The following is a 16631-nucleotide window of genomic DNA, read 5'->3' as shown; positions in this document are numbered from 1 at the left end:
TGGGGCCCAAGACACATTCCATCTGCCATTTCCAAACCGCTTTCTAAATGTTACATCCTGCTTGGTGTAAATCTCGCCTCAGGTTTGCTGTCAAGAAGAGAGAGTGAAATAAAGAAAGGATCGGAATCTATTGTGTAGTACTTTTATTAGGAAAAGGAAATAATAATATTTATTAACAACAATGCTAGTGCACCGTGTCCTGCTTGTGGTTCCCTGTCAACAGCTGGTTGGCCACTGTAAACAGAGTGCTGGACTAGATGGACCCTTGGTCTGATCCAGCAGGGCTCTTCTTACGTTCTTATGTTCCTATGCTTTGAAAAAATACGTATTTGGTGTTGGAGGTCAGGCCCAAAATCAAATCACAGTTTTCAAAAATGAACCACCCAGAGAGCGGTTTTGTGAATTAACCAGAGAGCTTCGGATATTGGGTGGTATAGAAATGTAATAAATATGTCAATATTATTCTAATATAAGATACATAATATGATTAAAATCTATTGTGACTGCATAAAAGTACAGTCATACCGAGTTGGTCTCTGTGGGAACTTGTAAAGTTTCCAGTATTAAAAGGCTAGATATCAAATACTTTAGTTTCTACTTCTCCCCCCAGCTGGGAGTTTCGACTCAAACGTTCACTACTGATTTTGTTCACACTTCTTTCATCTTAACTGCTACATCGCCAATCATTATGGTGATCAGTGTGAGTTTCACTATGTCTGGACTCATTATACTTAAATGCCATAGAGGAAGAGCCCGCCCGCCCTTTCTTTCTTTCTTTCTTTCTTTCCTCCCTCCCTCCCTCCCTTTCTGGCTTCCAGAGTCCTATCAGTGGTCTCCATCCATCCCAGAATGCCTCCAGCTTAACGCCAAAGCAAGGTCACACAGTGGAAGGACCATGGTGACCTCACTTCAAAGGAAAAAGTCAGGGTAAGTCCCCAACTTTTTAAAATGCGGAGCTTGAGGGAAAAACCCATGGTGGCTGCGAGTTGGTGACTGTGTCGTATAACCGACGCAGCACCAGTGCGCAACCACCACAGGGCAAATAAGCCATATAGAGAGCCTCTTGGGATATGAAGTGGTACAGATTATGGAGGTGAAGTCCTACATATTTTGTCCCCCTTTGGGTTTATTTATTCATTATTTATTTATTTATTTATTACATTTTTATCCTGCCCAATAGCCGAAGCTCTCTGGGCAGTTCACAAAAATTAAAAACAGGAAGAGCATAAAAACAACCAACAAAAAACAACCATCTAAAAACACAAATACAAAATACAATATAAAAAGCGCAACCAGGATATGTTCCCAAATTTATCAGTGCGGAAGACTATTATTTTAAGTCAACAACTCTATGCATGCTTACCTGAGAGAAATACTGCTGAATTCTCTGGGATTTCTTTCAGAGTAAACATGCTTAGGATCACATTACAATTATGTTTTAATATTTAATTTATACTTATGACAAGATTCATGAGGCTTGTGCATCTGCCCTTTTCTAACCACCTAAAGGTCTTTCATCTTTATTCCACAGTGATACAAGTCTGAGTAGCATCAAACATAGCTGTGGTAAACCTACCTGTCAAGTTGGTTTATGTGGCTTGAGCCGCAAAAGCCAACTTAAGAACAGAAGAACTTATGCTATCAAATCAGACTGAAACACCCACACCCACACCTGTCTAATGAAGAGCCATTGTGAGGATTTGTGCATACAGGTATTATCTGTAAAGCTAAACAGCTGCAGAACCAAAATCGTCTTACATCTGCATCTGATGAATGGAGGGGAACTGAGAGTGAAGACGACATGAAAGGCAGCTAATGTGTGTATGGTTTAATTGGATCTATATTTGAACTATTTGGCTGGAATCTCAGCCTTAATGCATCCTTCCCTGGCCAACTAGTGGAATGGATTGCAGCTGGGACAACTTTATTGCACCCCTTCATATTTCCTCATTATTAACCTCTAGGTGGTGCTGTGCTATAGTAGAATAACACAATTACACAAGTAGAAAAAAAATCTTTTGCTTTCACAAATAATACTGTTTTCCGCCCCGCCCCCCAAAAAACTATGTGAAAGCGCTGTTTAAAAACAGAAGTGAAACTAGAGTGTCATGATGTTATCTAAAGAACATATAAACAAGCATGAGTAAGGAATGTTTAGCACACAATACAAACTCCAAGTGTCAGGGACTTGGCCAAAACTATTTCCTCTTAGAGGAAATAGGTGACAAGTGCACAAAGCCCTAGAAAAGTGAATGTGTGTGTGTGTGTGTGTGTGCTCACTTCGGATAGATATTGTCTTCCCTTCTTTGTTGCTATGTGACTGTGCACTGGGAACCGGCCCAATCAAACTACCTTGCCTTAGAATAAATCCCTCCCCTCATCCTTTCCCTGCTTTCTATGTTTACCCTAAGCCTTTCTTTTTCCTTCCCCTATTTACCTAATCCCATCCTGCTCAACCTCTTACCCTGACAGAACATCCCAACTGCAAGCTGAACAGTCAGCACATATCTGCTAGGGGTGTGCAAAGTGAGTCTTCTCCGCCTTGAAATTTGAGCCAGAGCTCCATTCAGGTGATTCTCTGCCCCAATTTCAGAGAGGCTCCCCTTACTCTGCTCCATCAGATTACCCGTCGAAGAATCACCCCTTTTCAGATAACCAGTCTAGGCAGTGGAAATTAATCACAGCTCCCTCATTTTAAAAAATAAAGAGATACAACTTCGCTCAGTGATAGCTCTTAAGGAGGGCTTTAGCACCACCAAGGTTGAATCAGATCCATTTATGCCTTGATTTTTTTCAGCCTTCTCCAAATTGGTGCCCTCCAGATCTATTGGATGGAGCCCCCGCCCCTGCACAGGAAGCCCAGCCACTGAAATAAAGAGCTTGCCTGTGCCTGACTCATGTGTAGAAGCTTTCTCACTCACCATGCAAGCCAACCCAGCAGCACTTTCACACTGTGGAAATGTGGGTGATTGACTTCTATGAGTCTGAGCCAAAACACATTCCCTCTCTCCCTCCCCTCCCCATGGCCAGAATCAGCAACTAGTTAGTGTTTCCCACTCCCTTGAACACTGCAATTGGAGGGGGACACAGACACGGACAGCACTGTGGCAATTCTTAATTGGTTAGCCACAGGTCAATATCAAAGCTACCCTTCACCCCACTCAGTGTCTTCCAAATAGGGAGATATTCAATTTAGACACACACACACACACACACACACACACACACACACACACACACACACACCAGGATCATTTCAGAGACTTTAGAAGCTCCAATTGGGCATGTCTCTGCTCTGATATTAATCAATGGGTTTGGAAGTGGCCAATCTCTGCTCTGAAAGATCGAATGCTCTGCACATGTTTGCGGTTACCCAATAATTCTGGGGTGGAGTGCACACCTCTAATATCTGCCTTTCAGCTTTGCAATGAGCCTTTGTGAAAATCCATCAAATTTCCCCACAATCCAAGCTCTCATTGCAGGGTTCAGTGATTTATTGATACATATACATTGCAATTGTTCTTTCCCACAGTAATAATTGTATATTTTAAGTTTTTGCTTATGGTTAATGAAGAGTCCCCATTCTATACAGATGCTTAGGTGCATGTGGATTGTTTTGGGTTCCCCTTTTTGCCAAACACATACTATTGTCATTAGGGGTGTTCACTCCACCCTGGAATTAGGTGGTAATTCACAGAGCATTTGATCTTCCATAGTGGAGATTGGCTACTTCCAAACCCATTGACTAATATCAGAATGGAGACATGCCCAACTGGAGCTTCTAAAGTCTCCAAACTTATCCTGCGCTCTCTCTCTCTCTCTCTCTCTCTCTCTCTCTCTCTCTCTCTCTCTCTCTCTCTGTGTGTGTGTGTGTGTGTAAATTGAATATCTCTATATTTGGAAGATGCTGAGTGGGGCAAGGGGTGGCTTTGATATTGACTTCTGTGGCTAACCAATTAGGAATTGCCACAGTGCTGTCTGTGACCATGTTCCCCTCCAATCACAGTGCTCAGGGGAATGGGAAACACTAACTGGCTTCTGATTCTGGCCAAGTGCGTTTCCGCTTGGACTCATAGGAGTCAATCACCCACATTTCCACAGTGTGAAAGTGCTGCTGGGCTGGCTGGCATGGTGCTGGAGAAAGCTTCTACACCTGAGTCAGGCACAGGCAGGCCCTTTATTTCAGTGGCTGGGCTTCCAGTGTGGGGGAGGGTGGCTCCAGCCAATAGATCTGGAGGACACCAGATTGGAGAAGGCTAGAGTGGGGTTTTTTAAAATATATTCCTAAAAAAATTAAGGCATGAAAGACTCTGATTCAAACTTGTCATAGCTAAAGCTGTCCTTAGGAGCTATCACCTTGCCATGTTTCATCTCTTTATCCATAAAAATTACACAGATGTAAGCATTTTTCAATTTCCATTTTTAAAAATCCTAAAAACCAATGCACAAACAAAACTGATTCAAACTTGACAGGGCTAAAGCCCTCCTACCACTGAGTGAAGTTGCATCTCTTTATCTTTAAAAATGAGGGAACTGTAAGCATTTGATTAATTTCCATTGACTAGAGTGGTTCTGAAAAGATTCAGATGGAACGGATCATTATCATCATGGCTTCAAACCATGTCCATGTTATTGCTACAGGCATATTTTGCAGAGAATATCACAGGACCAGCTATTTTTTCCTTTTCATCATGAGGTGCTCCTTCGTATTCAGATGTGGCCTCAATACAATTATGTAGCATTTGGGAAGGAAGGTGCAACCCAGTAACCCAGCACTGGAAGCCACGATAGAGAAGACCTGCACAGCTACCACGTATTTCCCTTTGGTGCTCAGGTAGGTTGGCACAAAGGACACCCAAACACTGCAAAAGACCAGCATGCTGAAGGTGATCAATTTGGCTTCATTGAATGCCCCGGGCAGCTTCCTGGCTAGGAAAGCCACCATAAAAGAAACGGCAGCCAGAAAGCCCATGTAGCCAAGGGCACAGTAAAACATGGTGACAGAGCCTTCATTGCACTGCAATACGATCTGTCCAATCTGGGAATCCATGTCAAATTCTGGGAAGGGAGGAGCAATTCCTAACCAGACGCTGCAGATGCCAAACTGAATCATGGAACCGAAAAGGACGATGACGTTTGCTAAACTCTTCCCCACCCATTTCGTGATGCTATTGCCTGGCTTCGTGGCCATGAATGCCAGCACCACGGTGGCCGTTTTTGCCAGCACCGAAGAAACGGCGACTGAGAAGATGATGCTGAAGGCAGTTTGGCGGAGAAGGCAGGTCACCTTTCGAGGCTGGCCGATGAAGAGGAAGCAGGACAGAAAGGAAAGCAGGAGGGAGACGAGGAGGATGTAGGTGAGGTTGCGGTTGTTGGCTTTGACAACTGGGGTGTCTTGGTGCTTAAGGAAGGTTCCTAAAACAAAACCTGTGGTTAGGCACAAGAAGAGAGCAAAGAAGACCAAGGTGATCCCCAGAGGTTCTCCATGAGACAGGAAGACTATAATCTTGGGGATACATTGATCTTTGCCATTGTTTGAGTATTGGTCTTCAGGGCACTCGAGACAATGATCTGCATCTGAAAGAAACAATGATTTCAGTGGCTCAGACTTCAATAATAAGGTTCCACCATTAGAAGTTTTACCTTCTAATAAAATGTCCCCTATTTAGCTAATAACACAAAACTTGGCACCCATAATGTACCTGATAAATTCTACAGTTGTGCAAACTTTCAAAGTGGTCTGATCAAAATTGCCTCAGCACTAAAACTATGTTCAAAATTGACCCATTTGTACTTTTTAACCAAGCAGCAGCTCGGCATATCATATATATTTATTTCAAATTTTGGTGAAAACGACAGATGTTGTTGATGTGCCTTTCATTGGTTTGGTGAATTTCTGAACAGGAGTTCAAGGTTAATAAGTTTTTTTCTGCCTCATGAAAGCCTGTGGCAACAACTGCTGGCAAAGTTCCGTCGGGCGTGCTCAGTTTCAATCTGAAGCTAGAACGCGGCCTGTACTACAGTGTTCTGAGAGGAATTCCAGTGTTCCTGTCTGCATTCTGCCAGAGGGGATTGGCTCCCTACCCACCACCCACCCACCCATTCTAGAGTCCTGATCCATATGAGGCCCCATGGACTTATTTTTTTAGTAAACAAAAGGGGGGAACCTAGCTAGATTGTAGCATGCCATTCAACCCTAAAAGAATTTGGGAGGGCTGGGGATGAAATCCACAGGGGTAGAGAGCAAAAGGCTCAGGGACTCACACCGCTTTTATGAATTCAGGAATATAGTACAAGGGCCCTCATGCTTGCTCTTATTTTCTGTGTGGTGGGAAAAGGCCATAATATGACCACACTTGGTGCAAAATTGCTTTCTCAGACCTAGCATCATGACTTTCGCAGTGAACCTGCTCATCTTTCCCCAGCTCTTGCCGTTTCTTTGCAGCTACCTACCGTCATGGGTAGAAACTGTCCCTTCCACGCATGGGTCACAAACATAGCAGCAAATTGGCTGTCCTTCTTGAACCACCTTTCTGTATCCAGGTGCGCAGCGCATCAAACAGACAGAATGGGGCCTTGTCTAAAGGTCATCAAGAAAACAAATAGGAATTGAGGAGTTTGTACCTGGTCTGTACAAATGGACGATGAAGGAACTACATCAGTGGTTCCCAAAGTAGGCGGTACTGCCCCCTGGGGGGGGGGATTGCATAGGGGGGCATTAAGGGGCAGCAGGGGGGCGCTCGAGGTGGTCTTTTCTGAGAAGCGCCTCTCCAGAAGGTCTTAAAACCCAGGGACATTTTTATGGGAGAAGGTAGTTTGGTCCCAAGCCATATAGGGAAAGAATCCATGCATGTATTAATACCGTTTAAGAAGAGTCCTTTTAACGGTGAATTGAAATGTTTCAAAAGCACAAAAATGCTAATCAAGAGACATACCCTGCTTGGTGTGCCCTGCTATACTGCACTATGGAGAGTGGTTCAGAAGCTCCTGGTTGCATTTCCAACATCATATTTGGTGGAATGTGGTTTTAGTGTGGTCTGCCTACTTCTCTCCAAGCAAAGAAATCGACTCCAGATTACTAAACGCGGTGATTTAAGACTTTAAACTAGACATTATCATGCTCATCCATCACATTAAGAATTTACAGAATAGTGAGGTACTCTACCCTAGTTACTAAATGTGATATCTAATATTCTTGCTAAATTACTATCAGACTTTGAAAAGATGATATCACTGGATCAAGTTAAATTGAATAAACTAAAAAAATGTAATTAGGTTTTGAATAAATATTCAATTAATTGTTACTGGTTTGAATGTTATTGTTATTATCTTCCTTAGTGGGTCATTGAAAACCACTATTCTGAATAAAGATTTTTATAGTGTAGGGTAGGGGGCACTGGGCATGAGTTTGTGGAACCAAGGGGGCGGTTACCTGAAAAAGTTTGGGAACCACTGAACTACATCATTCTGTGCTGATGGCTTCTATGGCTTGCAGAATGACTGACATTTCTCCTCCTCTCCCTGTCAGCCCACTCTCCTTTTCTATTGTGTTCAAAACGCTTCTCTCAGAGGCATAGCCATGTTAGTCTGTTTCAGCAAAAGCCACAAGTCCTGTTACTCCTTAAAGACTAACAAATTTAAAGGCTTCTTTCAACAAAAGGTAGCCTCCACCCTACAGCCTTCTCCGTTTTCTATAGTGTGCGCACTCCGATCTGGTTTCATTTTGAACTGGATTTGATCTTCTTAGTGGCCACACACGAAAGTTTGCAAATGTTTTACATGACATTGTCAACGATTAGGATGTCTCCTGCAGTATTCCCTGGAAATTCTGCTATGAAAAGAACCACTTTTAAAGTGGCAACATCCTGAAAAAAGCAGCATCTTTCACTAGATGGCACTGTCTCGTTGAAGTGAATGGAGGGGAAGTATTCAATACAATTTAATTCAATTCAAATCACGTGGTCGCCCCTCTGCACCCATGTAATGTAGCCCATAACCATTGTGCCAAAAAGCAGGAAGCACAAAAGCCCTGGGGAAGCAACACCATTTCCCTTTAATGTAGAGACTCCCTGAGACAGTTTGGTACAGCCTTCCCTAGTGTTCCTGTGGCAATGCCCATGGACAGGGCTTCTGTACTGTTTCTTTCCTTGTCAACCCAGGCTCTTTGAGATGCCTAGGTTGGACATCCAGTGGTAAAAGGTTGCACTCCTCCTGAAGGAGCAGGTTCGTAGCTTGGGGGTTCTCCTAGAACCATCTCTGTCACTTGAGGCTCAGGTGGCCTCGGTGGCATGGAGTGCTTTCTACCAACTCCGGTTGGTGGCCCAGCTACGCCCCTATCTGGACAGTCGTCCATACTCTGGTAACCTCCAAATTAGATTACTGCGATGCCCTCTACATGGGGCAGCCTTTGAAGATGGTTCGGAAGCTGCAGTTTGTGCAAAATGCAGTGGCCAGATTGATAACTGGAACCAGGAGGTTCGAACATAAAACACTGATTCTGGCCTGCTTGCATTGGCTGCCTATACATTTCTGAGCCCAATTCAAGGTGCTGGTTTTAACCTATAAAGCCCTACACGGCTTGGGACCACAAAACCTGATGGAACGCCTCTCCCGACATGAACCTACCCGTACACTGCGCTCAACATCTAAGGTCCTCCTCCGAGTACCTACTCCGAGGGAAGCTCGGAGGATGGCAACAAGGGAGAGGGCCTTCTCGGTGGTGGCATTAAACAATGCTAAGTTTTTTTGTTTTGTTTTTAACAGACCTTAGAACTGTTGTTTTAAAATGGATACCGCTGTTTTTATACTATTGTTTTTATGTTTTTGTATACTTTTTAATGCTCACTGTTTTTAATGGTATATAAATGTAATAAAATAAATAAATAAATAAATAAATGATAGGCTATCTCTGTCTAACTACCGACCTGTCTCTTTGTTGCCGTTTGTTTCAAAGATCCTGGAGCGTGCGGTCTATTCTAGCTGTCTTGACTTTCTTTCTAGTAACTCTGCTTTGGATCCCTTTCAATCTGGATTCCGTCCTCTGCATTCCACCGAAACAGCCCTTACTAAGATCACCAATGATCTCCTTACTGCCAAGTCTAAAGGCCATTATTCCGTTCTTATTCTCCTTGATCTAACTGCAGCCTTTGACACGGTTGATTATGATCTTCTCTTAGATTCCCTTCATGACCTTGGATTTTGTGGCTCTGTCTATAACTGGTTTGCCTCCTATCTAGCGGGTCGCTCTTTCAGCATGTTGGCTAATGGCAACTCGTCTTCCTCCTTTCCCCTTTCAGTAGGGGTTCCGCAAGGCTCGGTACTTGGCCCGTTGTTGTTTTCCTTATACATGTTGCCCTTGGGCAAGCTTATTCAATCTCATGGCCTCCAATATCATCTGTACGCCGATGATACACAACTATATCTGTCATCTCCGGAACTTTCTCCTGATGTTCACGATCGTATCTCGGCATGTCTTTCAGATATCTCAGCTTGGCTGCTTCATCGTCGTTTGAAACTTAATATGGCAAAGACTGAATTGCTTGTTTTTCCTCCTAAACCTTCTCCTCATCTCTCATTCTCTCTTACTGTCAATGACGGTCAAGGAAGCTTGTAGCCTTGGCTTTATATTTGACTCCTCGCTCTCCTTTATTCTTCATATTGAGGCAGTAGCTAAATCCTGTCGTTTTTTCCTGTATAATATTGCCAGGATTCGATCATTTTTGTCTGTCTCTTCTGCCAAGACGCTTGTTCATGCACTGGTTATTTCTCGGTTGGACTACTGCAACCTTCTTCTCTCTGGCCTTCCTTCTTCTCACATCAGTCCGTTGGTTTCTGTTCACCACTCTGCCGCAAAGATCATCTTCTTGGCTCGCCGCTCTGACCATGTTACTCCGCTTCTGAAATCTCTTCATTGGCTTCCAATTCACTTCAGAATCCAATATAAACTTCTCCTGTTAACCTTCAAAGCTTTTCACGGTCTAGCTCCTTCCTATCTCTCCTCTCTCATCTCACACTATTGCCCCGCTCATGCTCTTCGCTCCTCTGATGCCATGTTTCTCGCCTGCCCAAGGGCCTCTACTTCCCTTGCTCGGCTTCGTCCATTTTCTTCTGCTGCCCCTTACGCCTGGAACGCTCTTCCAGAACATTTGAGAACTACAAGTTCAATCGCAGCTTTTAAAGCTCAACTAAAAACTTTTCTTTTTCCTAAAGCTTTTAAAACTTAATGTTGTGTGGACTTTATACTGTTAGTTTTACCCTACCCTGTGCCTGCTTACCCTACCCTGTGCCTGTTTGCATTCTCTTCCCCTCCTTATTGTTTTACTATGATTTTATTAGATTGTAAGCCTATGCGGCAGGGTCTTGCTATTTACTGTTTTACTCTGTACAGCACCATGTACATTGATGGTGCTATATAAATAAATAAATAAATAAATAAATAAATAATAATAATAATAATAATAATAATAATAATAATAAAAGAGTCCAGGGGGAAAAAACAAATGGAAAAACTAGGAGTCCTATAATTTGGAAAGAGTGCCATTTGATATCTAGAATCTCTACATCTCTTTTTATTATTGCAATTGCACCTCTGGATCAGCCTGAGCAAAGCATTTAACACTCATCTCAAACCTTTATTTTCCACTCATAAGTGTTAGGAGCTCTGATTTATTCTTTCTGAATTACAATTTCTCTACCAAGTTACTTTCCCCAAGTTACATTTTCATTTCTTGCTTGGGTTTAATAAATATCCCATTGTTTGAAGAATCTTGTACATGTGTGTAATACTTGCCTTGCGTATGGGTGTAATATTTGCCAAGACATGCTTTTGCCAGAGGTTAATATATCCTTTAACAAAGAATGTAGGTCTGTCTCTCCCTCCCTCCCTCCCTCTCTCTCTCTCTCTCTCCTGACAATGGTCATCCTACAAGCCTAATTGAAATGGAACTAGAAAATTCATTTAATCCAAGAGTCTCTGGTTCAAATCAGCTACTACCAATTCTCACGCTTTGCCCAGAAAGGGGATTTTATTTATTTATTTTATTTTATTTATTACATTTTTATACCACCCAATAGCCGAAGCTCTCATACAGGTGAATTTTAGCCATTCACCTGTAATTATTCAGATCTTCCAGGTCCAATGACGCTTTCTGTAGGACCCTCTTAGTTACTACCATACATGATCTTGTAAAATATGAATACGTTTCCCACCTGGTTAAACCACTTGGGCCACACAATGGCCTCTTCATGAATGGTCATCTCTACACCAGAGGAAGCTTGGATTTGTAGATTCCCAACTTTGACTCTTATAGCAGACTTGTTAGGAAATATGACCAAATTCACAATATCATAGTCAGCCACCAACTTCCCATCCTCATCAAAATACACTTCATTCATGGTAGTACTGTTAAAGCGGATGTTTTTCAGAAAAGGGTGAAGCTAGAGAGAGAGAATATCAATATTTGCAAAATGGGTAAATTAATTAGGTATGTTGCTTCTTCTTTTCCAAATGTAGCAGCTTAACACATTTTGAAGGAAAATAATTAATCCACCTGCTCCCTGCTTTCATAAGACCATTACGTCCAGAGTCTAAAATTACTTAACAGCACCACTGGGTAAATCTTCTGGATTAGCAGGAATGATTGAATGATCCAGGGAATCACACCTAGTGGAGAGATGTGGTGGAATGACCAACCCTCAGTGAAGACTGATTGGAAAGTTCAAAGGACAGAACAGAGGAACTTATCAAGCAATAGCAGAGAAGCACCTCTGTGAATGGGTAGTTGAGGGTCAGATCTCAAAAACTGATTGAGAAATTCCTAGACTCCGAGTGAAATGAAATTGTGCCTGATATGACCAAGAACAACAACGTCTACCGTTCATTTCGGTTGTGATTTCAATGGATCTCTCTTTCTCTCTCTCTCTTACCTCCCATGGTTGTGTTGTATTCAGAAGTCTGCCTACGCCTGAAGGAAACATGCGGCTAGATAAGGCTGTGATCATGGCATGGAAGGCATGTGCCACAACATAGACGGTGTTGTAAATGTTGTAGCTCTCAGCAGTCATTACTTTGTTCACCCAACCTGGGGGAAGGCCCTCTAGCATCCCTCTATCTTTGCATCTTTTCCAGATCTTCCTTGACAATCCATGGTGGGAATCGTAGCAGTCAAATGTTTCTGACAAAAGCTTTTCAAAGGAATGTTCATCTTGGGTCAAGAAAAGTTCCTGGAAGTTTGATTTCATGTTTGTTTGGATGATGAAGGACAATGCTCCATGGAAGAACTTGATATCCCAGTATCCAAAAGATGTGCTCAAGGTGAAACCCCACAAAGCTGTGGAGATCCAAACCTTCCCTGAGGAGGCATAGTTTTCTTCTTCAATTTGAAATAGCACATGAGGCAACAGAAGCATTGAGTCAGAATCCCCATAATGAATAAGCACATTGGCTTTCCTCTGTGTAAGGGTTGCAATAAAATATAAAAAATCATCATAGAAAGTGCGGAAGTTGTCATTAGATATTAATGGAACCTCTTGGGTGAAGGCGATGCAAATACCACTGTCTAAGACCATTTCCTCCATGGTTCTCACAAACCGATCGCCACCATCATTTTTTGGAGCAATGAGACCAACCCAAGTCCACTGAAAATGCAGGAGCAACTTAACTATTCCCATGTACTGAGGAGTGTCCTGTGGGCTCATCCGGTAAGTAGAGGGGAACTGAGTTTTAATGCTCAGAATATGGTTGACTATGCCGTATGTGAGCTAGTAAGGAAAGAAACCAATGCTTAGTGCTTTTATTTATATTTTAAATCCACCCAATTCACCTTGGAGACCAGTTCAGGAGCTCATGCCAAGGTGCAAAGAAGCCAGGTGTGGGTGAGACCATCCATCCCTAAATTAACCAGGTCTGCCACTGATACCAGTAACACATAGATGAAGGCATCCCTGCTAAGCTATGTTGTGCTGCTTCCAACACTTGACCAATCCATTCGTGGCAGCCTTCTTTCATTTCCAAGAATATATTCCACTATCCATAGATATCTCATAACACATACATACAGAACTAGTCTCACAAACAAGATACACTACATTCGTATCAATTCTACCCACAACAACGCATATTCCGCAACACATCTATCTTACTTCCTGGCAGTGGGCAGGGATGCATGAGGGAGAGACCATAGGATACTTTGGATCCTGGCCTCTCCTCTCCAAACTCAACTGTCCCACCCCCTTTTCACCCTCCCCAAAGCTGTCCAAGATTGTTGGGTTTAGCGACCTGAAAAGTAAGTGCTACAGTTCTTTCTACAATGTCTGCAAGAGGACAGGGTGAAGAATCAGTTCTGAGAGTTGCCTTCTCGAGGTCCTAGGAATGACTATGGCCTTGCAAGGGGGGACTGTGAAATGTCCAATTGTCGCTGGGACATTCTCCCAGGGACCATAGGTTTGCTCTCATACATTTAAAACTTAAAAACAGTTTTAAAATTGTGGGGGTTATAACAATGGGCACTATTAGGGCGACCATATGGAAAGGAGGACAGGGCTCCTGTATCTTTAACAGTTGTATGGAAAAGGGAATTTCAGGAGGTGTCATTTGTATGCATGCAGCACCTGGTGAAATTTCCTCTTCATCACTACAGTTAAAGCTGCAGAAACCCTGCCCTCTTGACCAGATACAGAAGAGGGCAGGGCTCCTGCAGCTTTAACTGTTGGGATGAAGAGGGAATTTCACCAGGTGCTGCATGCATACAAATGACACCTCCTGAAATTCCATTTTCAATACAACTGTTAAAGATACAGGATTCCTGTACTCCTTTCCATATTGTCACTCTACCACTGCCATATTTACCTGAGGGATCTTGTAAATAGTTAACATGGTTGCCATCTGAAAAAAGGTTTCAAAGTCCCCTCCTTGAATAACAGCCAAGAGCTTTTCTTGACTTCCACACTGGAAATTAGGGACCATCCAATATGCAGAAGAGAGCAGGTCTATTGTGGCTTCATAGACTATCCTGAAGCTGAAACAATTTTCATAGATGTTGTAGCCAAGGGTAATATTGGGTAAGAGTTGTGGGTTTCGATTGATCTCATTAACAGCAAGCAAGATGGCCAGGGCATGCTGGTAGTTCCTCTCCAACAACCTGGAAGGAAAATTATGTGGAATATCACCCAACTAAAAAGGCAATGTCAACTTCCTTCTTCTTGAACTAAAATGCCACTGGCACGTAGATTGCCAGTGCATTGAGTACTTGGAGAACAGACCTATAAACAGTTGATCAGGTACCTTTCTTAACAGATCATGGAAATGCTGTGGACATAATATATCTTGACTTCAGCAAAGCATTTGATAAAGTGCTCCATGCTATTCTGATCAGTTAGCTAGTTAAATGTGGGCTGGATGGCACTACAGCTAGCTTGATCCATAGTTGGATGGAGAACTGCACTCAGAGAGTGCTCATCAATGGCTCCTCATCAAACTGGAGAGAGATATCATGTGGAGTGCTGCAGGATTCACTCCTGGGCCCTGTACTCTTCCACAATTTCATTATTGATTTGGAGGAAGAAGTGGGGAGAATGCATATCAAATTTGCAGATGACACAAAATCGGGTGAGGTAGCTAGTATCTTAGAAGGCAGAAACAACATTCTAAATGATCTTGGCAAGTTAGAAAACTTGGCAAAGAATAAAAGAAATAAATTTAACAGAGACAAATTCAAAATTCTTGATTCAGAAAAAAGAAATCAAATGCACAGGGATACAAAGAGGGATGCCTGACTTGACAATAATACATGGGGGGAAACCCTATAGAAATAGATTTTCAAAATCATGGAAAGTAATAGTTCCACTCACTGCTGATCAGAACTCACCTTGAATACAGTGCTCAGTTCTGGACATGACACATTCAAAAGAATTCAGATAAATTGGAACGAGTTCAGAAAAGGGGAGCAAACATGATCAGGGGACTAGAAACTAAGTCCGACGAGGAGATTAAAGGAACTGAATATGTTTATCCTTGAGAAGAGAAGACTGAATATGAAATATGATAGCAAGTACCTAAACGGTGTCACACAGATGAGGGCTGCAACCTTTTCTCCATCAACTAGGACTGTAGGACATAGAGGCTTAAGTTACAGGAAGGCAGATTTCATTTGAATACCATGAAAAACATCCTTACAGTTGGAGCAATCAAACAGTGGAACCAACTGCCTAGGGAGGTGATGGGTTCTCTGTTGATGGAGGTATTCATGCGAAGACTAGACAGACATCTGTCTGCGAAGCTTTATACTGGATTCTTGTACTAAGCAGGGTTTTGCTATAACAGCATGTTAAACGTCTAAAAGGATAAGGAAAGGTCTTGTTCTAGAATTTATCATGGTTCATTTATATCTACCATTAACTATCTGGTTAAAAGTATCAAGAAGCAAGCCAAATAATGCATAATAAAAAAAAAATACTTCTTTACCATACAGTTTTTGTTGTTCTCCTGATGACACCCTTTTCAGTTTCCATGAGATATTAACATACTATTATGGGTAGGGGGTGATGAGAATGACAACAGCAAGGGCTTCAGAAATACCTGAATAGGGTTATACGTGTATTGGTTTAGGTTTGGTCTGAATGACCGGTTAGGGTCCCTTTCAGCCCTGTGCCTTTGAATGCAAAAAGATTCAAAATCCCTTCCAACTGTGTAATACTTGACTCTTCCGATTTCTGTAGGTAACACTATCAATGTGGGTGTCTTGGGGCAATGCCTTTTAACACCTGAAAAGGGCAGTTGACAGCCAATAACATTCTGATGATGTGTTTCAGTGGGAGCTACGATGGCCCAAGAACCCATAGGTGGTGGGTGGAGGTGACTCATCTTTCTCCGCTGCCATTACAGTGAGTAAGATCTGTACATAGCAGGAGGTCAGCCTGTATTGGAACTAAAGGGGCAGAGAGCTGAATTTGCCCTCTGCAATAAATCCTTTGTGATTACAGGTTCTCTTGGAAATCTGGGGCTAATGCTGTGAAACTTTACCTTATGCTCAGCCTGTATCGAGTTGTAATTAAACATCATATCACAGAAATGCCATCAGTCCAGTGACCTATTTCACCCTTGATAAACGCTGGAACCTTGGAAACATCTCACTGCTCGGTGGGGGAATGCACGCTCCTAACAATACTTCACTTCTCCCCCTTCCAAATATACCAAAGAACGCTGCAATGGTATGCATGTAAAAGTAAAAATAAACAATATCCTTTGGAGAGCATTCATTTTGAACATGTCATTCCCTGTAGCCTGAAAGTTATTTTATTCCGTTCTTTTAGATTTGAGCTGACCCTGGGATGAGGGGATTTGAAGTTCAACACATTTGGAAGATACAAGATTGGTGAAGGCTGATGCATACTGCAACAAGCTAAGAGCAGAAGTGGCTGAGAGCAATAAAAAAGTTAACCACAAGTACCACTTACTGGTAGAAGTCACGGATAGGGTCACGTGTGAAAGCATGTGTTGGATGCAAGGCGGACCTTGTGGGTATAACTCCAGCTATGACATAATCTCCTGGCCTATAATAATCATGCGGATACATCTGGTTATATTTTTTTGTCACTATCCCAAAGGGCAAATGAAACAACAATACTAGTAGCAG

General features: G+C 42.5%; 1 protein-coding gene across 1 annotated transcript; it reads right to left on the bottom strand.

Annotated features, from left to right (window-relative positions):
- Positions 1-4672: 4672 nt before the first annotated feature.
- LOC134396958 (vomeronasal type-2 receptor 26-like) lies at positions 4673-16571 on the bottom strand. Its single transcript, XM_063123571.1, has 6 exons — positions 16453-16571; positions 13847-14138; positions 11926-12759; positions 11209-11436; positions 6454-6580; positions 4673-5577 (listed from the first exon to the last, which is right to left on the bottom strand). Exons 1-6 carry the CDS (start codon positions 16569-16571, stop codon positions 4673-4675), a joined length of 2505 nt encoding a protein of 834 aa, XP_062979641.1.
- Positions 16572-16631: the final 60 nt, after the last annotated feature.

The sequence above is a fragment of the Elgaria multicarinata genome, chromosome 3, assembly GCF_023053635.1.
Source record: "Elgaria multicarinata webbii isolate HBS135686 ecotype San Diego chromosome 3, rElgMul1.1.pri, whole genome shotgun sequence".
NCBI classification, from domain to species: Eukaryota; Metazoa; Chordata; class Lepidosauria; order Squamata; family Anguidae; genus Elgaria; species Elgaria multicarinata.
This window is presented reverse-complemented; position numbering and strand designations above follow the sequence as displayed.